The 26,920-nt window shown below is 52.2% G+C and overlaps 1 protein-coding gene across 1 annotated transcript in view; it reads left to right on the forward strand.

The window, feature by feature from the left end:
• Positions 1 to 375: 375 nt before the first annotated feature.
• Positions 376 to 26,920, forward strand: part of LOC127023828 (collagen alpha-1(I) chain-like) — a 96,111-nt gene continuing 69,566 nt past the window's right edge. The window contains exon 1 of the mRNA XM_050908144.1: positions 376 to 472. Coding sequence (XP_050764101.1) covers positions 376 to 472 — 97 coding nt within the window. The remainder of the gene's footprint in view (positions 473 to 26,920) is intronic.

Consider the following 26,920-nt stretch of genomic DNA (forward strand, 5'->3'; position numbering starts at 1 on the left):
TCCTGTGCAGCTCTGCACACGGAGGGGGGGGAGGGAATCCCCCCTCCAAGCCCTGCAGCGTCGGGGGGCGTTGGAAGCGCGTCTGATTTTGGGCGGGGGGGGGGGGGCGAGAGGGGGGGCATTAACCCCTGCAACACTGGGCTCTGCAGGAGTGTGTGTTAACCCTTGCAAGAGGTGCGTGTGGGGAAGGGGGCGGAGGGAAGGGGGTGCCCCCCCCCACCCTCCCCCCGCAGGGTGCGGGGGTCCCCGCAGCGCCGGGCGGGCCGGGGCGGAGCGGGGCGGGGGCGGGGGCGGCGGGGCCGTGCCTGCCCCGGCGGCGGCAGCGGCGGCGGCGGCGGGGCCGGGGCCGGGGCCGGGGCCGGGGCCGGGCGCACGATGCGCTGCGGGGCGCTGGCTCTAGCGCTGCTCTGCGCCCTGCCCCTGTGCCCGGAGGGGCTGGAGCCCCCCGAGCCGGGCTCCGGGCTGCACCCAGGTAGGAGCGCACCGCGGCGACGGGACGGTACCCCTACACCGGGGCGGGGGGGGGGGGGGGGGCTGGGAGCGACCCCGGGGAGAAGAGGGGCATGCGGTCGGCTGGGGCATCCCCGGGCCGGGATGCTCGGCGCGGCGGTCCCCGCTAGGATGCACTGTTAGCCCAGGGCTGCAGCCCCGGGCACGGCCGGGTGCCCGCCGGAGCGGGGAGCGCGGCTCGGAGCGCGGCCGGCCCCCGCCAGCAGCCCAGGTTCTGCGGGGATGCGGTTGCCGGGGTCAGGAGGGGGGAACACCCTGGTACCCCAGCATCCCGGCCGCGGGGCAGCCACGCTTGCTTTGAGGACAGAAAGGCTTCCCCCACTGCGAATGGCATCCCCCGTGGGCTGGTGGGACCGGGCGGGCGGTGTTGGGGGGGCTGGCAGGGAAGGTTTCTCTTTGGGGGGGTCCCAATGTGGCATAAGGGTCGCAGTGGCAAGGCCACCGCTGGAGCAGGGCACGGTGTCCCTCTCCCCGCAGGAGCAGAGCAGCCGACCTTGCTGGGATTTGTGCGTGGCTTCTCTGATGTATAATATAACATAATGGGCTTGTGTGTGCCACCGCTGGAGCTGTTCTTGTACCTGGGGCACTGCAGCATGTCTCCATGTCCCTTGTCTTTCCCCTCTGCGGCTGGTCACCAAGTCGCTGTCCTGAAACTTTTCATGAAGCTTTTGGGAACGCTGAGTCCTGTCCCTCGCCGTGACAGGAACCTCTGGCCGGCTCCCACCTGGGACGGACACAGCGGGGTCCAGGCCCCTCACCCTATAAAACGGGGTGCAGGACTGGTTTGCCTCATGAAAACGCTAAGCAAGCCGTTTCCAAAGTTTGGTGCATGGGGCTGGGACTTTTCACTGGGAAGTGATGGACTGTGCGGGGGATGCTGAACACTTTAATAAAGTGACTATAAAAAAGGATGTTTATTTTGAAGGAAGCACTGACTGATTCTAAAAGACATGCATTACTGCATTTGCATTGTGCTAACACACACGGGCCCCAGTCAGAGGCGGTGACTCCACTCCCATTCACTGCGCAAACCCCTGCCCAAAACCACGCGTGTTTGAGTACGCCAGAGGCTTCAATACAGCCATATCGGTGGGAATGTGTTTCTGAGAGGGAAACCACTGATTTATCTCAGTAGCGCTTAACTCCACTTGAACCCTGGCTCGGAAACAAGGCTGGAGCGATGCAGTTCACAGCCTGGGAAAGTGAGCTGGGAATTGCATTCCAGGGGCTGCAACTGGAGCGAAATCCAAGTGGGGATAAGGTGCAGGGGGATTGGGGTTGAACTGAGGAACTTGGGAGGTGATAACTCCGGTGAGGGTATTGGGCTGTGCGGGGAGGAAGGGAGAGGGCAGAGAAGGGTGTCTGCAGCCCGGTGTTTCCCTGGGCCCAACAAGGAAGGGAAGAGCTGGAAGCACCAGTTGGCTGTAGCTGCATTAGGAAGCTTCATGCTCATTATATGTTTTTATTTCCTTTGGGTCACGGGGCAGCCCTGAGGAGGATTTGACTGAGCATCATCCAGGTGTGTGGCTTTACCCTTTGGTCACTGCTGCCCAGGCTGGTAAAGGTCATAAGCTCAGGCAGGTTTTGAGGTTTTATTGTAGATCCTGCCGGTAAATGGGGCACGGTGCTCCAAATGGTTGGGTTTCCTCAGGCTTTGGCATAAAACAAGGCAGTTCTTTGGGGCTGAGGCTCTGGTTCTTCAGCCAGTCCTTACTGATGGTGCAGTCCTGCTCCGAGGAAGGCCTGTGTAGCACAGCAGCAAGAAATACCCTCAAGGAGAGGGATGGGGAGTGAGGGGCAGCTGGCTGCAGAGCTTGGCTGGTCTTCCTGACCTTGGAGCTGGGCTTGGCTTTGCAAGCTGGAGCAGCGACCCGTGGCACTCCTGCGGCTGGCCGGGTGCTTTGCACCCTGAGCCCGAGTCAAGTGGGGAATAATTGAAGCAGGGAGCGAGTGCCAGAGGAGAGCAGCTAATGACTTGAGCTGGGAGTTGGTGTTCAAAGCTGGTGAGACCTTGTTGAGGATGTGCGTTCCCTCTGCTCCGTGCAGCGGCAGAGGAGAGGGCATGGCGTGTGGCATTTGTGGCACCTTAGGGTTGGAAGGAAATTAGGATCCGTTTCTTAGATGGATCCATTAGGAAATTAGGATCCCTGTCTTCTTTCCTCACTCCAGCTCAGTCAGGATTAGGTGATTTGTTGATGCCTCCTGGTTCTCTGCTTGGGTTGGGGTAGCAAGCAGTTGGTATTTCTGCAGTGTCACTGCCACAGGGGTGGCACCATCTCCTCCCTTGTGTCAGGCTGGAAGAGTGGTTTGCATGGCTCATGCTTAGTTCCTAAGCCCCAGCTGGGGCTTTGGGTTGTAAAAGCAGGAGGTGAATCCATCTGGGAGGGAAACAGAGCTGTTGCCATTTGTTGTGTTTGTAGCTGTTACCAAAAGGATGCTCGGTGATGATCTCCTGATCATCAGGGTGCCAGAAATGGGTGGGAATTGACTCCAGCATGCTGGGAATGGGGATGCCTGATGTCCTGTCCTCCGTGAGCACTGATCCCTTAGAGCACACCCGTGCCCTTTAAGCAAATAGTGTTTGCACTGAATCAAATCCATTCCTTGAGCCCTAATCCACATATATTAGCCGGAGCAGCAAGCCAGCCTGGAAATGGTGGAGAGGTTGATTTTTAGGGGAGCATTATAAGGCAGTGGGTGGGAGCTGATCTCCCCGTGATCACTGCTGCTGTGGAGCTGTGTGTAAGCTGGTGTGCATGGCACGTTGTGTGGGGTAGGCAAAGCCCCAGGTGCCTCCTTCCCAAGGCTGAATTACTGAACTTGCACTTAGTTTTCATGGTTTGAGCTGTAACAATTCCTGAGTGAGACCCCTGGCAGTGCTGTGGGTCTGTGATGGTAGCGGAAAGGTGGCACTGGCAGCATTTTTCTGAATTTGGGGTGCTGTGGGATTGCACGAGCCCTGGCTGCCTCTGAGCATCCCCCCATACTGTTTTTGCCCCATAAAGTGTAATAACCATAATTGCAACCTGGCCCTGCAAAACACAAAACACCCCAAACCAATCCAGAAAAATCCCATCTGGGAACGTGACCCAAAAATGAATGCGCACGAACAATTTGCTATTAATTAAAGCCTAGAGTCGCCCAATTAAAATCTGCTTAATTAAGGGATGCATCTGAAAACGCAACGCTTGGCTCCTGCAGATGGTATTTCTTGCTCGAGGGTTGGTGAAAGTAGTCTTTCAGTAAATTATCCTCCTGGAGGTCTGGTACTCCGAAATGTCGAATACAGCGTTGTGCAGCAAGGCTCCTCAAATCTGGTGTCTTATGCTCTCATGTGCTTGTAATTAGGATGTGTATGTGGACTTTGTAAACTAAACATTTAACCTAATGTAAATATGCAAAATCATACATAAATTGCAATGTGTTAGTACTGTTTGTGTATGTACGGTAGCATATGTTTTATATGATATAGATCACATTTGTGTGTGTGCATGTGTGTATATAAAGCTTACAAAATGATGGTGATCTTAACTAGTTTCAAGTCAAATTACTTAAAAATCCAGAAATACCAGATTTGGACTCTTCGTATCATCTCCGCTTGACCCTCCAGTGCATGCACGTTACTATGGAGTCCTCAATTAGGCAATTATATGGTTGGGTTTTTTCCACCCCCCTCACAAGACCCTAAATTGTACGTTTAAAGTGGCATAAATACAGGGGTCACTGCCTCTAAACCCGTCACAGAGAGCATCTGTGCAGCCTTCCCCTGTGGCTCCTCGCCCCTGTGAAGGTGGAGAACGAACGATTAAAACTTCAGGGCTTGCAGGAGTTACGAGAGCCCCCAGACAGAGCCCGCCAGTTTATTTTTACAAGGCAGCTTTTATCTCAGAGGTCCTTTGCGCGCTCCTCTTAGCCGAGGTTTTCTGCACCAGAGGATGGAGGGGAGAGCTAGCCTGGGTTTGCTGGGCCTTGGGTGCATTCGAAGGGGGCTGGAAGGATGGATGCGGGGTTGCCGCGGGGTTGCCGCATGGCTGCGCTGCTTCCCTGGGGGGGGTGAGATGGCCAGCCGGGGGGTCGGTCTGCTCCGCTCCCCTGCAAAAAGAAGAATCAAAACCTGGAGAATTCGGTGCGCTGATTTCTGCGCCGGGCCTGAAGGAGCGCATCCGTTTTGCTACGTGATGTGAAAGATGTCCCGTCGTAGCGTGAAGACTCGGAGCGATGGTGAAGCTGGCCCGTTCCCGGGTGGGCTGCAGTGAGCGATTGCCCTCGCAGCTGAAAAACACCCCCCTCATCTGAAGTCTGAGTTTGCTGAGCATCAGTTTCCAGCTGTTATCTGCTGGATGAAAGAGCCCTTTTCCAACCTAAAATCCTCCGGTTCCTTTGTCCAGGAATTGGGAGGAGGTGGGTAGAGGCAGGAGCCCTTGCTACTTTCCCTTGGACAAATGCACATGGCACAAGTGCCATCACTTGCACTTGACAACTTCTGGTTGCTTGGTTGTATCCCCGCTTGCACCGAGCTCAGTGCAGTCGGGTGCCTGCTTGCTTGGGTGCTTTGGGAACCCCGACCTGGATGTGGCCCCAATTTCCTCTGACGTGTGTGGAGGAGAAGGCACTGACCCGGGACATGATGCTGCATTTCAGGATGTGGCATGTGCTGGATGTTTTCACGCTGCTCCCCCCAAATGCTGCCGTCCCACCTGCCACCGCTTTCTTCCCGAGGCGACGGGAGACACACGATGCTTATGGCAAAGCCGTAAGGGACGGGGACACTGGGGTGCAGGGACACTGGGGTGCGTGTGCATGCACGGAGCTGGTACCGCTCCTGGGGCTGCTGTATCCAGACAGCTGCCGTGATGATGCTTTTTGCTGTGGTGTTTAACTTTGCCGAACTTGAGCTGTTTGGATTGAAAAGTCTTTCTGTTATGTGTCTGTCTCATGCTGAATTATTTGAAAAATTTCAGCCAAAACTGTCCAGCAGTTCCCAGGATCCCTGTCTTCAGCGTGTATTTGTATTCCTGTAAGCTGGAGTGCAGACTTCAAGTTTGGCAGCATCCCCACGAGAAATCCTTCCAGATTAGACCAAGTTATAAAATCTTAAACCTTTCCATGAGCAATGGACCATACGGAGCCTCATTTCCTAAAAAAACACTCTCTCCCTTTTGATTTTTTTCAGTGCCCACTCTCTCTGTGCCAGCAGGTCTGGATCCTGCCCTGGGCTGGCTCCGGCACTCGGCAGCCCACGTCCCCACGCGTGCCACCATGCAGAGCAAATAAGGACCGAGGTGCTCCTGCCTGCCCTGCAGCCAGGGATGCCAGTGCTGCTTGCACCTCTGGTTTTTTGCATGTAATAGGTGGAAATCACTACATTTAAATTCTAGTGTACTAGGAAAGGGTTTCAAGGGTGAATAAGTGCTGTTCCTAGGGGAAGATTTTTCTAGAGGAGAAGCGTAATGGATAACCTGCATGCTGCAGGTTTACAATCGTATAAACTGACCAGGGAGTTGAGCTAGATGATACATGCGTTGCGCCCGCAGAAAAATAAACAGTTTGAACTGGGCCGTGCGCTGTTACACCTAAACCGGTGCCTGCCCTTGTCGAAATATTGACAGAAGCCTCGCTGCTCTCCCAGGCAAAGCCTGGTGCCGGCAAGCAGCTCCAGCTCCCGGTGCTCAAGCCCAAGCTAAGCCAGGCTGGATTTAGCTTTGCCTCCAGCGAGGTGGAAGGGTCCGGGGGGCGGACACAGGGTTTGGTGTGAGAAGCAGCTCGGGGTGGCTGTCCCCACCCCTTGCCTCGGAGCAGGCTCCCAAAAAGTCTCCTAATTTCTCGCAGGGGGAGCCGCCATCTGCTCCTGGTTGAGGTCCCGGCTGCGCCACGGGGGCTGACGTAACGTCGTTCCACCCCCGGCCGAGGAAGTCAGAGCTCTTTGTGTATGTTCAGTATGTGCTATATATATACAGAACATTAATCTTCACTCTCACAAGCCCTGTAGTCATTGCGGGGCCGTGGGGCTGGTGTTAAGCCTGTGCAGGCAAGGGATGCTGGCTGTGGTACCGCTATCAGTAGCTGCGAATGCTTACGGCTCAGCCTCTGCGGAGAGGAACCCGCTCCCCTGCTCACTGCGGCGTATGGGATCATTTGTTCCTCTGGGGTTTTGTTTTGTTTGAGGCTCGTTGGGGAAGGAAAGCTCAGCAGCCCCTTTGGAGAGGTGGTGGATATCAGGCGGCTTGTGGGGACTCCTGGGTGCTGGGGGCTCGGTCCTCGTGGCCCCAGCTGGGTGCAGGCTTGGGGCTTGGCTCCACAGGGCGCGAGGAAGGAGCCTTCCTCCGCGGGGATGCTCTGGCATCTGGGAGGGTCTGCGCTGGTGTTGGAGCTCTTGCCCAGGCAGGCAGGGAAAGGGTCTCTCCCTGCTCCTGCCTGTCGACCCCGGCAGCATTTCGGGGGACAGATGTGAGCGCAGAAACCTAATTTCTTTCAGCTAAAAAGAGAGCGGATGTCTGTTCACCCCAACCTACCGCTGCATAGCAAGATTTTTTTTGTGTGTATGTGCTTTGCTCCCTATTTTTAAACCAACCAGGCTGGCAAGGCTGGGTCTGTCCCCTTCCTTCACATGGCACAGTGAGCGTGGGAGAGCTCAGCGAGAGGCCGAGCATCCTTGGCTCTGCCGGCTGCGCCGTGGGGTGCAGCAGCACAGTGAGACCTGGTGCTGCCATGGGCTCTGCTTCGCTGGGGGCAGACGGTGACATTGGCAGAGGGAAGTGCTTCCTGATTGCCGGCTGGTGGCAAAGGGATTCCTTGTCCCCGTTGTTCCTTCATTGTGCAGAGCCTTAATTCAACCTGCAGCCCCTCTGACAGAGCAGTCGGCTGAAAAGCTTTGCTCTCTTGTGGTCATCAATTAAGGAAAAAACCTCTCTAAGACTTAAGCACCCTTCTCCCCTGCCTTTCCCACTCCAAGAACTCAAGAGAGCAACACAGTGACAAAAATCAGCTTCTGTTTAGGGCACGTCAACCTTGACAGTGCGTCTCTGTCCCACAACGATGGCAATTAGTGCAGCACTAATTACCCACGTGGAACTTTGTCTAGCTCCCCCATCCCTCCCGGCAGTGTAATTCCTGCAGGGTTAAAGGCCACCTCAGGTCACATCGCACTGATCCCGGTGCTGCTGGGGACAAGGGTGCCCCGGCGCGCGGCCGTTGGTGCTGGCTGGGTAGGTGGGAGGCAGGCAGCGGGACGGAGGGACGCAGCACCCCTCGCCCTGCGGCCACGAGCCTCTTTGTTTCCTCGGATTTGCCGCAGGGGTTTCATAGACGAGTTGCAGCGCCTCTGCGGGAAGGAGCACCAGGATTTGCTGTGATAAGGTGGATTTCTTTTCCCTCTCCTCCCTGCTTGCGGTGCCTGCTGGGGGGCAATGTTTCTGGGAGGGGGCAAGGAGACCCGAGGTGACACGATGGCTCTCTGGGAGCAAAGCTGCCTCCGGCACTTCCCCTTCCCTGCTCACTTCCAGCAGCCCCGATGCCCTCTGCGGGTGTCCCCCCGGGATGCTGCAGGATGCGGATGCAGCGTGGCCAGCGCCACTCATCCTCGGGTGGCTGCAGTGCGTTGCCACCCAGGGTGCTCAGCAGCCTGACCCCCTCCACATCAAATCACAGAGTCATAGAACAACCCACGTTGGAAGGGACCTCAAAAGATCATCTGGTCCGATCTTTTGTGGGTAAGGGAGCCTAGAGATTGTCTAGCACCCTGTCCAATTGCGTCTTGAAAACATCCAGCGATGGGGACTCCACCACATCCCTGGGGAGGTTGTTCCAGTGACTGATTGTTCTCACTGTAAAAAAATTCTTTATTGTATCAAGATGAAACCTGTGCTGGTGCAACTTGTACCTGTTGCCCCTTGTCTTCCCCACGTGACTCCTTGTGAAGAGACAGCCTCTGTCCTCTTTGTAGCTGCCCCTTAAGTACTGGAATGCTGTGATGAGGTCCCCTCGAGCCTTCTCCAGGGAGGACAGACCTAACTCCTTCAGTCTTTTCTCACAGGGCAGGTTCTCCAGCCCTTTGATCATCTTCAAAGCCCCTCTCTATTTTCTGCCTCCCCTCCCATCCGCTGCTTGGTGGCCAGGGCTGGATGATGTGCTCTGCCGCAGCCTGCTGAGGCCATCGCCCTGTTGCAAGCCCTAAAATTTGGCTCAGTTCCTCCTCTAAAGCTCATGGGAGCTGCAATGGGGAATTCTTGCTGCAGGAGTTTTTGTTGGGGAAGGCAAACGGGGAGCTGATTATGGAGTCCCCCCTCCTGCCTTTCCATGGGGGTCTGCTCCCAGGAGGAGAGGGTAATGGGGTGGTTAATTAAGGAGGTTTCAGTCGGGGCTGGTCTGCTCGAGGTTTTGGGAGGGCTTCCGAGGCCGTTCAGCCAAGCTGTGCAGAGAGCTGTGATGGAGTAGTTGTTCTGGCTGGTTCCGAATTACCATGGGCATCGTGTGAGCGGTGAAGGCTACGCCAAAATCGCTCTTCACACAAGTGTCCTTTTCAATGCTTGCAGGTTGTCAAGTCTTTCTGTCAATGTTGCCAGTCCAAAACATTTGAACAGTTTGTCGAGGGACCCAATATTTATTTCCTGAGTATTGAGACACAGACACACACTTCGGTGCTTATTTCCACAGGAGGCAGGTTCATAAATCCTCTTTTTAGAGGCAGAAGGGGAGTTTCTGCCTAATTCCAATGACTCCCAGAACTGGGGCTCAGGGAAAGCTCCAGCTATCGTGCCAGTGTTCACCAGGTGACACACACCAGCTCGCTTGAGCTGCTGTAACTTTATTGAATAACAGCGCGTTAAAGACTTCGCCAGGCAGTTAATTTGCACAAGACTTTCTCAGAAGCTTGACACTGGCATTAGCACAAACACCCCTCTGTTAACATTGCATCGCCCTTCCCAGAGCAGGTTCATCCTTGGATGCTTCTCCTCCGGGTCCCTTTCAGCATCTGCGATGAGCAGCAAAAAGTGATTGCCCCTTTCTAGACACATACAGTTTTCTTTTTAGGCTTACCAAGCTCTGTCTCCTTTTCATTTTTTTTAAGAAAGGGAAGGTGTTAGTGCAGACCGTGCAGCTTTGCGGCTCCCCAGACAGCGGGAGGCAGTTAGGGTTTTCTAGAGGCACGATGCCCTTTGGGATGTGGGATGTATCTGAAAATTGGAAAGATGCTTGCACTGGGCTGTATCTGAAAAACGCCTGTGCTGATCCGAGCGTGCATGGCATCCCCCATGGCAGCTCGGCCTGCGAGGTCATCGCTGCTCTTCTTTTTTTTGACACAGTCAAGTTCTTTGTAAATTAGTTCATTATTTGAAAGATGGGAGTGATTAGTAAATGAATTGGCAGAAAATGGAGATGTGCTGGGAAGCCCCAAACATCAGAGCTAGCTGGAAACATTTTCTCCCACGTCCTTCCAGTGTGTTTTCAACACAAAAAAGCACTTTCTGCAGTTGAGATGCTGAGATGTTTCTACATAAAATTTTCCCTTAGAAAAATAAGTAGCTTTTCCATTGAGAAAACAGAAATAGAATATTTCACTGCAGGCCAGTTCAACCCCAGTAAAACCACTTCCAGCTTGGAGAAGTCACAGGTGATATCAAATCACCTCTCCTCGGGGGCTGTCTTGCCCAGCTCTGCTTCTCCCTCCCTATCCCAGTCAAGCAGGGTGAGTAGGGAGGAGAGTGGGTCCATTAATCCCGGGAACTAATACAGCTCCACAAGGCGATGAAGGTCAATACTGAGCTCCTTCCAAACAGAATACGATGGTCCATTTCCATAGATCTCATTCAAAGTGTTTCACTGGGGAAGAATGTCAGAATTTCTTCTTTTTTATCCAAAATGCCTCACTGAACTGCCTGGCTATTTTAAAACATCCCTCTTTTTTTTTTTTTTTCCCCCGCCAGCTGGTTTTCTCTGCTCTGAGACAAGACGGATGGGGCAGGGGTATTTCGGTGTCTGATCACAACCGGGCATCGAGGCAAGGGTGGAAATGCTGGCATCTCCCCTAGGCTGGGATTTCTCATGTTCGCTGGAGTTTGTTGAGCATCAGGGGCTGGTGCCAGGCTGGGGAGGGCTGAGCCTTCACTGGCCCCAGCTGCCCCAAAGGGTGAGCTTTGAAATATTGCTGCAGCCGCTTGCATAAGGTGCTTCACGTATTTCCCCGGCCGGTCTTGCAGGGTAGCAAAGAGCTGAAGTGCAGATTTGGTGCTGGCGATGAGTGGGGGCAACGCATCTCATGGAAAGGAAGGGCCAAACCTCCTGCAGCTCATGTCACTCTCACAGCTTCTGGCACCACTTTGGGGAGTTAACGGGGGTGCTTTTCCCAGAGGCTCGGCGTTTGCCATTCAATGGCAGAGTAACCTTCCTGCCACCGAAAAAATGTGGGCAGGAGATGCTGCTGCCGAGAGCAGAGGCGTGGGGTGAGGCTGAAGCACGTTCCCATGGGGCGTAAGCCCATTCCCAGGGTGGTGTGAATCTTTGTGTGTGGATATAGCCTTTTTTCCTGCTCTAAGGAGTCCCATAATCTGCATTTAAGTTCACTTGAGAGCTCCACTCGGCGGTGGGGACCCAGCACTGGGGATGGGACCTGCTGCTGCAACACCGGGTGTTCCTTGTTGTGTTTAATGACTCCATATGGAAAGTGTGCCGAGTTCATCCCCTTCTAAACCTGCTGTGGGGAAATTATAAAGGTTGGGCACAGGTCAAACAGATTTAGCCCAGGGAAAACAGTTGATTTTTGTTGCTTTCACCAGAGTGCAAATGAAGGTCAAATTTTTTTTATTATTTTTGGTCTTTTAAAATCATTCAAATAGCCGTTTCTATTTTCTTAGAGGAAAAAAAAAAACCTACAGAAAGGTAATTAACTTTTATTTGTTGAAAGCTGACTACCCTCACAACTAGCATTATGCAGAGATATGCTTCCCCACTTGCAGAAGACGGATGTATTCTAACCTGATACATTTAGAAAAGACAGAATATTTCCATCGGGACTCAGAGAAATAGGAGAAGCAGGTAGGTGATATATTGCAGAGACATCTTAAAGCACTTCAGTCCCAAACTCATCCATGACGTGCAGGGATGATCTCTCCTGCTGCTATACTGCAGGCAGCTGTGGAGGAGGATGCAGCTGATGCTTATCGCAGCAGCCAGTCCCAACTGTTTAGAGCTGGCAATGAAAACCAGGAGAGCATGGGGGGAGGATAGTTTAGGGCAGAGAAGGGCCCAGGATCTTTTACACCAGCTCATCTGAATGGTTTTGATGGGAGAAGCAAGTCCCGTATCCCTGTCTGTTTTTTTGGGTGGGGAAAGGTCTGGTTGCTAGATGCCTGGTGCCCCGACTTGGGGAGCACGTGGGAGCAGCAGATGGCTGGGGATGAGCTAAGGACCGCACAGATACTGAGCGCTCTTCCCGTGCAACAGCTTGCTGGCGGAGGGGCTCCACGCGTGTGTGCACAATAATTAACTTTATGATGGGTGATTCCCAGGAAATGAAACGTCCATAGCCTTCGAAGTCAGGACCGAACTGGGAAGCAGCGGGATCGAGTGGCTGTGACACAGAGCAGGGCTGGGGCTCCCTGATTTTTTGCTCTGCCGTGGCCCTGCACTAGCTGCTGTGTTTCTCTCTCCGTGGTTTCTGTCTGTAAAGCAGGGCATGATGCTAGAAAGATGCGTGCCTTTACTCTTTCTGTAATGGCTCTGAGCTGAGATCTCTTTGCAAGACAAAATGCAGCCAGGCAGTAGATTATGTTCCATTAGCTCCTCACTTTTTCTCTCTCTTTTTTTAAACCTGCTAGACATGATGTTTTGAAGAAGTGCTGTTATTTTGCCAGCTTGCTCTGTCTTATGCTTATCCATTCCCTCTCTCCCTTCCCCTGTGAGTGCCAATGTTTATGCCATTGCAGTTTCAGCAGAGCGCTCTGGATCGTAACGGAGAAAAGCGGGAGTCGATGGGCCTGCTTGGAGCAGATCCCACCAGCTGGGGAAAAATGCCATGTTGCAGTGCAAGAGCTGAGGACGACACGACTCGTCCCTGAAAGGTGTAAATCGGAAGAGATATTTGAAGTAACCCCAGGCGTGAAGACCATAGAGTCGCAGGGCGAGGAAGGGGGCGAGGAGAATTTATTGGGATATTCTCTATGTGTACAGCACCACGTGGGACCCAGACCTAATGTGTTTTGGGGCATTTCTACGCCTCTGTGCTAACAATTAAGTGTGTGCATACCTAAGATTGTGTATGAGTACATGCTACAGGTTAAGTATGGCTGTTCAGACTGAGAGGGGTAAATCTTATTATTACTTTTTCTGCTTTCCTGCTGCTGAGCCTCTGTTTCTAAGCCACATTTTCAATGGCAGCTTCCATTGGGAGTGGGAAATGCTCGATTAAAGAGGCAGGTTAAACGAGTTGCCATCCAATGAAGGCATCTGCCACACAGGAGTGAAACCTTTAGTTTTACAGAGTTGCATATTAATACTTTTCTGAAGTCCTTGAATGGATCAATTGAGCAGCTGGGTTTTGCCTGTGGAAATGCTGGTCTTTGTTTTGGCAGGCGGGGATGTACCAGGGCTGAGTGAGATGTTCTGTAATGAGAGCTATTAAAAGGTCATTAGCGATGCAGAAGGGTTTTGAAGTGGGATCTCGCTTTCTGGCAGCGAGCTTTGCGTGAGCAGATTTTAAACAATTCCTGTGCTCCCCCCCCCCCCCCTTCCCCCCTTACTGGAGCATTTTGAATGTTTTAATTTTGAGGGTGGCGAAGTGAAAGATTTGGGCGAGAGAAATGAGAGGAGACGGAGGACCTAGTCTCCATCGTGCCACATGGTCCTCCTCACCCTGGCCAGTGACCAGAGGACATGGAGTGCGGAGTTTAAAGTGAGCTACAAAGAAAGAGGGAGAAAGAGAGAAAAACAGTGGGTACGCGCTCTGTACGTAGAGTTTGAGTGAATTAAAGAACAGCTTTTTGGCCCGGGTGGCTTCGCTGTCCTACATCACTTGGAAACTCCTGCCTGCGCCTGTGTCCAGCCAGCTCCTTGGTGCCTCTCTAATGTTTTCCCCACGGATTCTCTAACGGAGGTTTGAACACAGCCAGCACTGCGGCACGGAGATGCTTTGTGGTGCGGCTGCCAGAGATTTTGCAGGAACTCAGTGGCTGCAACCAGCTGATTGTGGGGTCTCGCTTTCTTCCAGGGCAGGGCGGTCGGTGTAGGGAGCTTCATTCCCAGCAGCACGTGAAGAGGTTTGTTTTTGTTTCACAAAGATCGTGTTTCTGCCTTGTGGCCTCAGAGCAAACCTGGGCAACCAAGCCCTGAGCTCCCTACCACAACCGAAATGAAAAACTGCACAATTTGTTCCTGTTTCGTCTCAATAACTGCAAGGTTTTGTACTCATCTGGGAGGAGAGAAGGGCCCGAGTTCCTCGCACAGGAGTGTTTGAGCAAGACTTCAGCCTGGGGCGGATTGCAGGTCCCGTGCTGAGCCCTCCCGTGCTCCATAGGCAGCAAAAAAAGGCAGCTGTAAATTACCTCCAGCCTTCCCACTGATGTGCTCCGTTGCAGGGACGGATGCATTGCAGGGACAAAAGCAAAGCAGGTCACAGCTGCCTCAGACCTGCTCCTGGGGCTGGTACGGAGGAGGAAAGTGTTCCTTCCCACTTGCCAGTGGGAACTGCATGAGGGTGAGTGTGTATTTAATCCCCCCAAGCCGTAGTTCACGGCCAGGTACTTTCTAGTTGCCATACAGTTTGCACCAGCTCTTGGCATCAAATCCCTCGGGGCTGAAGTCAGCTTCGATGGCTGTAAATCAGATGTTGCCATTGCCAGGCGGGTCAGCGCTTGCCCCTGCTCCCTCGGGCTGGCTTGAACCTGGATGAAAGGTGGGGGATCCCGGGCTGGCTGCCCATCCCTGACCTGCTCCCAGCCCCTGGGGAGAGCCGCTTACCCCAGCTCGCTGAGGATGAACGAAAGCGGTGCCCATCTCCCTGTGCGCCTGTGGCTCATGGGAAGCGAAAGTCGTCCTGCTCGGACTACGCAGGTCTTGCAAAACCGCGTACCGTGCTTTAATGGCAAAGGTCCACGATGTTTCCCTCCTTTGCAGGGTAAGCCTTTAAGCTGCTAAACTTGCTTTGAGCAAAAACTTATTTTGGTGGGTCTTTCTAAGGAGGAGATCAGGTGCCTGCCCAGGGTAGGCAGTTTTCTGAATCCTTATTAATGGGTTCATTTTATAATGCCTCGCTCGTGGTTTTCCTCTCCAAATGAGTGGACTTTTGGGAATCCTATACCTTCTGCAGTGAAAGTGCTGTTAATTTTCTTCCACAGCTCTGCTGGTTTTAATTGTAACCTCCCACGTTAGCTGTAACAACCCATATGTTGATTGTATATATTATTTAATTTGCTGCTGGCCTACCTCAAGGTTGGGTTGTGGTAGAGTTTCAGTTGCTAGGAGGACTTTAAATCCAGATGAGATGTTTTTCCTAAAGGGAAAGATGTTTTTCCGAATTCAGTCACAGCTGTTGGTCTTACAGCAGGAATTAAGCTGGAGATCTCCTTTGGCATATTCTTTGTAGGACACCAGATCACAGTGGGGTTTTCTCCCTAGCTTGAAAATGCATAAATAGGAGCAGATCCCATGCTCAGTAACCAGTCTCGTACCGTTTGATGGATGCTGATTGAGCAAAAGTGACCCAAAATTGAATTAAAGCAGCAAAAATGCTGTGCCTCACTGTTTATCCCAGGCACGTTTGCTTTAGAAGGCAGTGCTTAGAAGTCATATCTTTGGTTCTTGTGGTTTAATGATTTAGATGTTATAGTTTTCTGTCTTAAATATACAAGGCAGTCATGATTCTGGGTGGGCAGGGTGTGACTGTGCCCCAGAAGCACTACTGGTGTTACCGAGATAGTTGCTTGCCGCTCTCTGGAAGAGCTGGGCTGGTGAGAAATCAAGTTTTATGGCTGTTGAGATATTGCAAGCGTGTTTAACATCACATGCGGCGGCAGGAGGTGTAGAGGAGGTGTATCACCCACATCCAGGAGTGGGAGATTGTCATAGCATAATTCATGTTGGAAGAGACTTCTGGAGATCACGGAGTGCAGCCCCTGCTCGAAGCAGGTCCATCTAGATCCAGGCCATTGAAAGGGCCACCTGGAGATGACCGCTGCTGGGTGACCGTTTTCCTGCGGAGGCATGAGTGGCATTTCCAAAACTGTTCCTTTGTGTCTGGACTCTTATTTCTGATATTTGCAGTCTGGTTTAGTTTAACTTGGTCTTGAGCCTTGGAAAGAAGTGTCTGGGGTTACGTCAGAGACTGCAGCTTTCTCCTTTCAAGTACAAGGAGCCAACCGATACTCGAACGGGCAAGGGGAAGGGGAGACAGGGCTGACACACTCCAGGCGGTCCCAGGGTATGGCGGGAGCTCCAAGCCTTGTCGATGTGGGAATTGCAACTCCCAATGCAGTGTTTCATTCCCACAAAGAAGGGAAGGAGGAGAGGGGGAACATCGATAGCTGGAGGCTGGTCCTAAACCAGGCGGTTGCAGCTCTCAGAGGCATTAAAGCGATGTGCAGGAAGGAGCATCCCAGGCTGTCCCAGCATGTTGTGCGGCTCTGCCTCCTCCCCAGCCCTTCATTTCAGCCGAGGGACCCCCATGCCTTGCAGCTTCCTGCCTCTCCTGAGCCAAACATGTGCAAACGTGACTGTGAATCCCAGCCTGGATGGTTTTTACACACACAGGCTGGTATTTCCTCCCAGCTCCCTCTCCCCCTGCACGGCCCCTTCACAAAGAATGGAGTCAGGCATCGCTTGTGACCTTGACCTCTGAACCTCTCCTCCCCTCCTCCCAAAATGTGAAGCATCTGGCAGGCATGTGCTGCCTGCCTGCTTGGTGGGGCTGGTGGAGCTGCAGTGATGTTACACAGGCTGTGGCTTGTCTCCAGGCTCCCTTGCCCCACTCGCCCTTTTGGGATGTGTTTGCTCTGCAGCCCCGGAGTGGTGCCTGCTCCTGGCATGGTGGCTGGTGGTGGGAAGACCCTGCCTCTAAAAGCGATCCTCAAGAAGAGAGGTGGCCCGTGCATCCCTCCTCCTTTCACATTGCTCAGGAAAAGTTTCCTCCAGTGAAAGGGTTTGGTGGCTGCGTTGGAAGTTATCAAGGGTTTGACCGTCACAGGGCAAGGAGCGATCCAGAATGACTTCAGCCTGTGAAGAGTGAGCCAGATCTCTTCTTGGTTCCTGCGTATTCCTGGCTCCCAGCCAGGGAGCTCAACGGGAGCTCTTTTTAGGGGCCATTTCGAAGAGAGAACCAGCTAGTTCCGGTTAATCCCTTCCTGATGCCTCCAGCAGCCGTGATGTTGTGTGGTCTGAGCTTCAGACCAACACAAAGATACCCAGATGTCTTGTCCCCTGGCTGTGGCATGGTCCTCTCCCGCCAATGCAGGGGGAAGGGGAAAAGAGGTTCCCCCTCTTCCATGGGTGGTTCTGGGGTGTGGGGGATGATTCATCTGTCCACAGAGCCAGGAGGTCCCCGAGGTGCTTCCCATGGTCCGTGCTGGACAAGGGCCAGCTGGGAGCCAAGGCACCCCTCCGCTTTATGGCACGGTGGCAGTGAGGCAGTGGCAGTGCTTTGGGCAGGGAGAGGTTGGATCATGATCTCAGCAATTGCTGTGAGCTGGGGGGGGTCTCCCCGGGGCTGTTCCTCACCCAGAACCACTCTCTGGAGGTGTCTCTGCAGGGGAAGGCAACGCGTTTCTCTCTAGGATGGTTCACTGCAGACGTGAGTTCCCACACCTTGCATCTGTGGGGCCAACCTGAGAATGCATTTGCTGCTGTCAGAGAGGAGGTCTTGGGGCTGGGCAGAAGCGAGCGGAGACCGGCACGGGCACTGCTGCGGGGCTGACCAGACCAACGTGGTCGTAGGGTTGTGGGGAGATGGAAGCTTTCACCAGGGCTGGGATGTGGTGGACAGACAACGGCTTCCTCCTCGGGGTGGAGATGGGCTGGATGGTTTTCTGGATGCAATAATAAACTCCTGGTTTTAAAAAAAAAAAAAAAAAAAAAAAAAAAAAGTTTTAAGAGAATAAATAAAAATCACCTCTGAACCTTTGCGTTCAACTTTTCGTGCTTGAACCATTAGCAGTCAGGTTTTCCAAGCTTTTCTCTATAGCTGTGAGGCTCAGGAAGGTTAATTAAAGAGAGATTCAGAGCTGTTAACGAGTCCAGCAGCTACAGCATTAAGTATTTGTCTGTGTCAGCAAGTAGTGCGCTCTACCAAAAGCAGATCCGCAGAGCAGCAGGTCCAAGGCCCCTGTGTCCACCCCATATGGGCTCTGTGGTTTTTAGCTTGAACTGGTCTTGGATTTTCAGTCCACAGAATACTCTCCATGTTGGAGAACATTAAATATCCTCCACAGCACATCTTCTGGCTTAGCGTCAGCAGAAAGACGTCTGTTTGTGCGGTCCAAGACTGCTCTGCAGTGTAAGCTAAAGCACAGTAAGTGGGGACAGTTGGGGCGTTCACCCTGAAATGCCTTCCTGATCCTAATTAAAATAACTTGTGTGTTGTTTTTTTTTATTTGCTGTGTTTATTTTCCCCCTTCAGAAACAGTTTGCAGAAGCATGTTGTGAACACATCTCTGCTGCAGCTCGGTAGAGTACAGACTAACGTCATCCCAAGTGAGCCCTTTTCAGCCTTCCTCTCTGAAGGAGAGAGGCGTGGAGGTCCTCACTGCACACTTGTGTCTTTAAAGAGGTGCAAGGATGGCAGAGCTGGTTTTCAAGCAACCTCTCATAATCTGCGTTAAGATCTGCTCCCAACTTGTGAATCTTAAATGGCAGAGAGGCCCCTGGCCCTGGGCTCCCTCCCGCGTGTGACTGTGACTCACGGTGCGGTGGCAGACGTGCTCTGGCTTGTAGGCGTGCTCTGTGCTTGTGGAGTACATGTGCATCACACGCACGTCTCCCTGAGCAGTGGAATAACTCCTTCGCTCAAACCTGGCTGCAGCATCGAGGTGCCCTCCCGGCTGGTGCTGGCTGTGGGGAGCCCCATCCCCGGGCTGAGCTGCCCCGAGCGCTCCCCCCGTCTCTCTCCACCCAGTGAGATGCGAGAAAATGAACCCTGCTCCTTTTCACAGCGCACAGTTGCCTTTTCCCTGCTTTAATCTCCCTGAATGTGTTTTTGTTTCATTTTTATATTCCTTTCAGGCTTTTACTGGAATTCCCACAGGGCCCAGGCCGAGCGGATAGGGGATGCTGATTGGAAACAGAATAGGACTGGAAGTAACCAAGATAAATGGCCTGATAAAACAGCCAGAGCCTGGCTGATGTGCAGAACCAGCATGGGACCGTCCTCGCTCCTTCCTCCCTGCTTGGAGAGGGCTTGAGCCAACCAGGAACCAGCCCACTCCTATTAATTGCTCTTCTTCCCCCCCTTTCTTAATACCAGTGTACAAACGTTGCTGCAGAGAGCAGGAGTTAATGCAGCTCAAGCCCTGGCTCGTAAGCCAGAAGGCCCCTCTGTTTGGTGGGGTTGTGCACGGTGAGGTCTTGGTCCATTACTGCTGCTTTACACCCCTGCCTGTATAGGAGAGTTGACTGCCCAGAAGAAAGGGGTGGGCATCAAGGTTTTCCACAGCGCAAAGGGATGCGTGTTGCTCTGCTTGGATAAATGAGCAGATTTTTCTTCTTATCTCAAACCTGAAATTGGGTTAAGCATGTAGGAGAGTAGTTGTCTTTTTCGAAGCCTGTAACATCAACAGTTGCCATATCAAAGACAGTGCAAGAACTGCTTGCTCAAAGCACAGTGCGATAATCAGGAGATTACTGACATCTCCGGGTGATGGTTGCTGTTGCGTTTGAAGCGATGCCCTGGATTTGTTGCTTTTGTAGCGCTTTCTGCAGTCGCGCAGAGCAAAGCTTCATCTGTAGCTCCTCAAGGACTCCCGCGCCCCAGCCGGGGTTTCTCTTTAGCTTGATCGATGGTTTGCTGCTGAACACCATGACATGGGGCTCCCTGGACCTCAACCAGGACCAGCAATCGTGTCTCCTTCCCCGTGCCCTTCCTCTGTGGTTTTCTGTAGAAAAGTAACTGCCCATTGCTCCTTCTCCAGGAGGGATTAGCATCCACAGAGCTGCCCAGCACTGGCCAATCCCTTCTCCAGTGACAGCCCAGCTCTTGTAGGTACTGACTGCATTTCACCATGCAGTCGTAGCTGTGTGCAGTCTCACCGTACCTTAAGGCAGTGACGACAGGAGGGTAGGGCAGGCTCTTGAAATGTCGGAATCAAATATTTTAGGGAGGAGAGGTATTTGACCCTGGTTGTCCCACACCTTAAGGCAGTGTCCTGGTCCCTGGGCTGTGGCAGGGAGGGAACGGCTCCATTGACTTTGTAGGTCTGTGATTTGGCCCTACATTTTTCAGATTTTATAGTGAATGAATATAATTAAGTATTTAGGGCTGAGCTGATTCCTTAAAGTATTTATTTTACTGGAGGTTTGGTGGGAAAGGTACAGCAGTTCAAGCCAATTCCACTTTTTACATTATTGTTTTGTTTGTTTCACTTCCAAACCAGAAAAAAAGAAGGAAAGCCACTTCTTCATGTAGTCCTGGTGCTCACAGAGCACTGAAGTGTGCTGCAAAGGCTGGAAGCACTGCTGCAAGCCCAGCGTGGGAGACTGCTACAGCGATCTCGAGGACATTTAATCTGATGACTTGAAAACAAACTCACCCCGGTTAGTTTTGAGGAGCCCTGCAAGAGTTATGCTCACAGCAATCTGCACGTTGCTCGGTGAATAAATCTAGCAGGTATTGCTGGAGTTAGACAGGAAAGTAATGTTTTCTGCCCTTAAGAAATACAGGTGTGGAGAGCGAGAGCAACCATCCCATGGTGTCTGCAGCACACCAGCCTCAGAGAAGTGTTTGTTGTACCCTTGTAGAGTTGCTCCTTATTGGGGATATTTTGGGGAGAGCCTAGAGGAGCAGAGCCGTGCTGTGGCAGGGGGTTGGTCCATGTCTAAGGAGCTCACAACTGAGATGTGGAGAGGTTTTTTGGAAGCGTAGGACATTTAGGTCCAGTGGGATCCCAGTTTCTTAAATCCTCTCCTCCCTTGGGACCATACTGCCTGCAAAGGCACTGTTGTCAGATGCTTTGGCTGCTTGTGCCCGTGCTGGACATCTGTTCTGGGGAGATCTGGGCTTCCTCAGCACATGCCTGGGAAGAAAAAGTGGTGGAGCCTAGGGTTAGGAAACAGGGGGTTGCGTTTCCCGAGTCTGCTGCGGATGCTGGACATTGACACTGACCCTCCCTGGCCCAGGAGCTGTGCAAAGGCGTAGGGGTTTGCGTGTCCCACAGGGATGCTGTGTGGGTGCCTGAAGGTGTCCTGCCACTCCAGCTCCTCCACACAGTGCCTTGATAGATGTGCCAGTGTAGATGGGTCCTGCAGACTGCCCTCACCAGCCCCGTTCCAGCAATAAACCTTTTCCCTCCCTATCTACCTTCCTCACTCTGCTCCCAGTTTTCCCGCAGAGGCTGGTCCATATTGGCTGAGACCTCGAGCTTCACTGCTGCTAGCTCCAGGTTGCCGAGGACGGGCATCTCTTCAGCAGCTTGCAAAGCCCAGACCCTTTGGAGGGTCACTCCCAGGAACCATGTAAAACCCCCCTGATCTGCAATTTGTTGTGGCTATCTTGCTTCCCAGCAGTAAGATGCAAGGCCAGGTGGTAAGGATTGTTTTTCACAAGCTGGGAATGTTTTAATGTCTTAGAAAGAGAAACCCTGAAATCTTCCACCAGAAGGATTTCTCCCACTGTGATACTGGATACAGTATACGGCTTAAAAAATAATTCCTGGCACTTTTGGAGCACTATGATGTGATATATTGTTTTAGTTTAGCAAACCCTTCTTTTTCAGTCTGGGAAGTTAGCTAACGGGTCAAGCTTTTCTTCTTCTTTTTAATCATTACGTGGCAGGGCAGTAGCGTAATGCACTGCTCACTTCAGTGAAGCTGGAGAGATACCAGGGTGGGTTATGGGTGAAGCTCATAGTAGAGGACTAGAGGAGTTTTGGTGTCTTCCAACCTGTGTGTGTCTATAAAGATGGTAAGTTGAGTGGTCCTCTTGACCACTCCGCAGTACGTTGTACTAGAGGTGATTTGCAAGTGAGGTGGAAAACAGATGCAGCAAAGTATTTGCCACAGAGGTTATCAGACCTGGTGCTGAGGCACTAAAACAGAAGGTAAGTCTACACAGAGGAAGACTATACGTGGGGATGTTCTTCAGGTTGGCTGCTTCCAGGTAAAGGAACAGTGAAGTTGAGGCAGGGTGGGCTTGGGGATCTGCTTTGATGGACCTCGATGGACTTGGTGGAGCCTGAAGCTGAGCCGCTAGTAGAGAGGTGTCTCGGTGACTTGGTGCCTGTGGTGAGAAAGGGGGTGGATGGAGCAGGGCTTGTGAAACTGAGTCTAATCGGGTGAATAATTTCAAATTGGGAAGTGGGAGTGAAATTCAAAACCATTAAAACAGTTGGCTTTCCTGTGCTTTGCAAAGAAAGCGCTTTTTTTTTTTTTTTGAAATGTCATGACATCTCGGGTTTGAAAACAAAATTTCATTTTCAGTTTCAAAACAGCTGTCTGTGTTTCAGTTAACTAAAGTTAACTTGCACTGCATAAAAGAAGATAAGAAAGAGGTAACTCATCCACAGACAAAGATGAAACCCTTCATTTCGAGGCTGACTCAAAATGACTCATTTTCCTTCCTTTTTTTTTTTTTTTTTTTTTTTTTACTCAGATATTGGGAAAGTTTTCTGTTTGACACCGATTTCTTTCCAGCAATTTCGTTTAACCCTGAGACCTCCCCCACATCCTAAATCCAGCATTTTCTCAGTGTCGTCTGTTCGGAGAAGTGGTGCATCTCCTAACGAATGTGTTTTCCCCCGCTCAAAGGCAGCAGGAGGAATGAAGAGCACATTTTTTTGCAAGGCAGATAGCTACATCCCTGCTGTTAAAACAAGACTTGTTAACTCTGTGTCTGGGGCTCTCCCAAAATCTGCACTCTTATCTGAGATGGGCTGTGCAGAGGCAGCGTGCATGGGTGAGCATGGGTGACCTCTGCCTTTCTCAGCTTTACTTGTGATGAATAATAAAGAAAATTGGTTTTTGGTGGGAAAAGAGAGATTTTCCTCTGGGTTCTTCTGCATAAGAAACTCTGTTTTTCTCCCTGGGAAATTCTCTAGGTTAGTAAAGAAATGGAGAGAAAGGAAAACTTAATTTGAGCTGGAAAGTGATTATTAGTGGGTAGGATGCTCCAATGCAGCCTTAGAAGTAGAAGATACAGGAGTGGGCATGAACCAGCCTTTGGACAGGATGCTTTGCCACAGGGAGGAAGAGGATTTTGAACCCTGGGGAGAAAACGGGGGTGGAGGTCTCCACATCCAGCAATGGGCTTTTGCATAAAGGCTGACCATTGTGGTGGTTGACCCATGCCCATGTGCTGAGCGCGTCCTCCTTGGGACCTCATCCGTAAATGAAGTTGCGGGAGGCTTCTTCAGTCCCAGTGCCCATCCTCACCCAGGCTCGCTGCCTGCACAGCCTCCTCTGCCCAGGATCCGGCCATGGCGAGCCAGGGCTCAGCCTTGGGACATGGGGGAGCCGTGGTGGATGAATGCCTGCCAAGGGAGCTCTGAGAGGGTCAGCCCCTCCTGGGGGGTGGTAAGGTGGTGCCTCCAGCACAGTTTGGGGGTTGACAACGACTCTCCACGTGAAGGAAATCCTAGTTTATGTTTATTTGCCCGGAGCCTTTTGAGCTGTGGTTCAAGTATTATGGGCTCAACCTGACTCATGAGGCTTTGGTGAAAGGAGACTTTACAAGAAAAGGAGATTTTTTATGCTTGGAGGTCTCAGGGTCCCTGGCCCTGCAGGTGGCCCCGATGCCTGGGAAAGCAGCAGCTCATGGCATCGAGCAGCTTGCCATGAAACTTGAAGGCTCACAGGCACCCAAAGATACTTCGGGTGTAAAAATACCAGTGGAGGGGGAGAGATGGGAGGTGAGTAGCTCTGCGAAATGCCGAGCGTAGAGAACTTGGAGGAGCATTCAGGAGTTGAGTAAAGGTTGAAACTGCAACAATTCAATAGTTTGTGCAGGAAAACTGGCAGCCGCGAGTGTGGAATGAATCACAAATGTGCACATGTTTTGCCCGAGGTAAAATCAGAGTGCTTTTTGGCTGTGAAATGTCAGCTTGTTAGTCTGGGAAACACTCATTTTTAATTTTTTCTTTATTCTTGTGAGCTGTGTTGAAGGGAGCATGAGGAGAAGGTCCGGACTGTTGTTCCTGCCCTGCTCTGCCCCAGGCTGTGCTGTTGCTCGTGCATGAGGCTCTTTTACTTCTTTCTCTCTCTCATTCCTGCTCAGTTTCTGCAGATCCCTCGGGGCAGACGATGCGTGGTAGCTAGGTACAACCTCCAGAACGCTGCTCCCGATCAAATGAATTTTAACGCCAGGTCAAAGCCTGAGCGCTGACCCTTGCAACAGCATATCTAAAAGCGAAGGAAGCAGAAATAGATCCCTGCAAAGCGCTGTGCACTTACTTGCCTGCAGTGGAAAACTTTCCCTTTAATTAAGTGCACTGGTAGTAATTTCGGTTTGGGCATTAGTCATTCGCTGAGCAACAGGAGCTGGTAGAGGCACTTGCAAGGCACAACGGCAAAGCTCACTCAGGCAGGTCCAGCTCCCACGGCCCGGGGCTGTGGCAGATGTGGGCTCGTGGGAGCAGCATCTGTCTGTCCCCTCTCCCTCGGCATGGGACCCTTGGTGCTTTGCAGGGAATGCCAGTATCTCCAAAGTGATTAATTGCAGCATGAAGTGGCTGTATTTTAGCTAAGGTAAACTATGCACTGACCTGTAGCCATTCTTTAAAGGGGAAAATTGGCCTTGCTGAATGAAGGCATGGCTAAGAAAGAGTTTCCCTGAGTTAGGATGGGTTTGGACAGAGCTAAGGGGTTTGCCAGATGCTTGTGCAATAGGGATTCTCCTGCAATAGACCCCATGCTCTTGAGAAAAGCAGACAGGAGTTGCCTTTCCCTGCCAGCAGTTGGGACCTCGAGTCTCCAACAAGCTCCCATGAAGCATCCCCAGTCCCATCGCTGCCAGGCGGGCGGCTGGAGGAGCCTGGCAGGCAGCAGACCGTGCCTGGGAGCCCGGATGTGGCTGGGGCCCTGGCTCTCTGCCCGCCGTGCTTGGCACAGCGTGGGAGCATGTCCCTGGCAGCCTTGTGTCTGGCCCCGTGTCCCCTGCGTGTCCCCTGGCTTTTGCCCTCAAGCTCTCTTCCCCGAGTGCCAGCTTCTCTCCAAAGCCAGGCCCACGGGACGGGCAGCGCTGGCGTGCATCCACCTTCGTGGATGTAGCTGTCATGTTTGTCCTGTGCTTTTGGGACCATTGATTACTCCGGGGTGATGTTTTCAAGGTTTTCTCTGCAGGCTGGCGTGCTGAAAACACAGCTTTAAGTGTGAAAGCAGATGCCGATGAGCATCCTGCCCCCCGAGGGTTTTCTGGCTGGGGCACAATCTACCATCGCAAACACTGGAGTCTTGTGCTTACTGCAAAGAAGTTTGTTGCAAAGTCTCTGCAGTTTGCGTCTCCAGCCTCTTGTCACCCCTGAACTTGGGGATTCGTATGAGTCAAAACGGATCTGAGTGTGAATTTGCCAGCTCTGTGCATGTGCGCACATGTGATGGGGCTGGAGGGCACGAGGCCAAGGGCACAGTAAATTCTGGGTAGGATCTTTGCCCATCCTCCAGCTCATCTTGCAGGGATGGGATAACAAGGTATTTCCTAGGCGAGCGAGGTGGGAGTGACCTGAGCCAGACCTTTAAAGTTGCATTATATGATTTCTCCCTGAGTGAAGTCATTGGCTCTTATCAAGCTTGGAAAAGTAAGCTATGACTCCCTCGCCTTCCCCCAGCCAATTAGTCTTCTGGGCCACTGCAGGGAGGTTGATAAAACACGTTTGTCGTGAATACACTGAGACCCAGCAGAGGAAGAGTGTTGCGATTGCCAGGGCTTGATGTTAGGAGCAGAGCAGGCAGCTCTGCAAAGGACCTCTGAGCACACGAAAGGTGAAAGCTTTGGAAAGATGCTCTCTGGGTATCTCTGGCTCGTGTGGAGGTTGCCCTTTTGCCTGCGCCTCTCTAGCTCTGCCGAAAACTCCTGCCCCTCGGGTCTGCTGGCAGCAGAGTCTGAGAGGTGAAAATCAGCCAGGTTAGGGAAAACACACTCTGTTTTTTTGGCTGCAGTGAAGAAAATAGCCATCTGTTTGGTCAATGCAAGGACTGAATTGTGGGGTTGCTGGGGTTAAAAGCTGCAGCATTTATTGCTTTAGCTGGGGTGTAAGAAATCCCTGCTTGGCACACAAGGTCTTGAGGGAGCAGGGAGGATGGGCACAGGAGAAGACAGGCAAGAGCTTCCAGGGCAAGCTAATTCTCCAATCCCTGCCTTCGACTAGGATATGCACGTGTACATCCTACTTATCTCAACACACATATCCTCACGGTGCCTCCCAACATCAGCTCTGCTTCATTTCTCCACCTGTACAAAAGGAAAATCGATTTACCCGTGATCATGTGGAAATGGATACGAAAACCTGGGCAACATGCTGAATCATCAGGGTGAGCCACTACGTAGGTAGATCTGCTTGAGCAGAGCAGGTCATGAAGCAGCATCCGTTTGGATGCTTAAGGAAATGTGTTGTGTTCAGTTGTCATTTTTCCTGGGGATCTCAGTCGGCAAGGATGTGTGTATAGAGCTGGGGACAGCACAAGCCCTGCTCCCGCATGGATGGTGTGCGGATGCTCATCGGCGCAGTCTGCACGGGTTTAAGTGAACCTGAGGCTCCTCCTTACGCCAGCTGGGCAGATTTGCTGTTGCTCCCTCCGGCTGTGACCGCTACCAGAAATGAAGCTGCGCTTGCAGGGGCCGGTGTCTGACCCGACGGGGCAGCTCCGGTGTTTGAAGGTAAGGTCCCCTGGGTCTGAAAGCACAAATGACCTTTCACTGCTTTACTGCTGCTACTTTCCCACAGGTTTTTGATACTTTGATTATAACTCGGAAAACAGGAGTCGCAGAGCTCCTGAGCCAATGTGCGCTTTTTTGCGGCGTGACAGATGGCTGCTGGCACATGATCAGAGTCTTTCTGGTTGCCTTTCACCAGTGACTAACACCTAGGCGTATCGCCTTAGATCTGGCTTGCCTTGCACGTCGCCAATGATATCAGGTTTAAGCTTCAGTTTTTCAGCCTTGGATGACGTTACACGTACAGTTTAAAATTGCTGTTAGACTAAACCAAATGAACCAGTTCATCACTAGTGGAAGGAACAGGAGCAGGGGAGTTTGGAGGAAGGGTTTGGTTTTGGGGTGCACCAAGCC

Source organism: Gymnogyps californianus, chromosome 18, assembly GCF_018139145.2.
Source record: "Gymnogyps californianus isolate 813 chromosome 18, ASM1813914v2, whole genome shotgun sequence".
In the NCBI taxonomy this organism is placed as follows: Eukaryota; Metazoa; Chordata; class Aves; order Accipitriformes; family Cathartidae; genus Gymnogyps; species Gymnogyps californianus.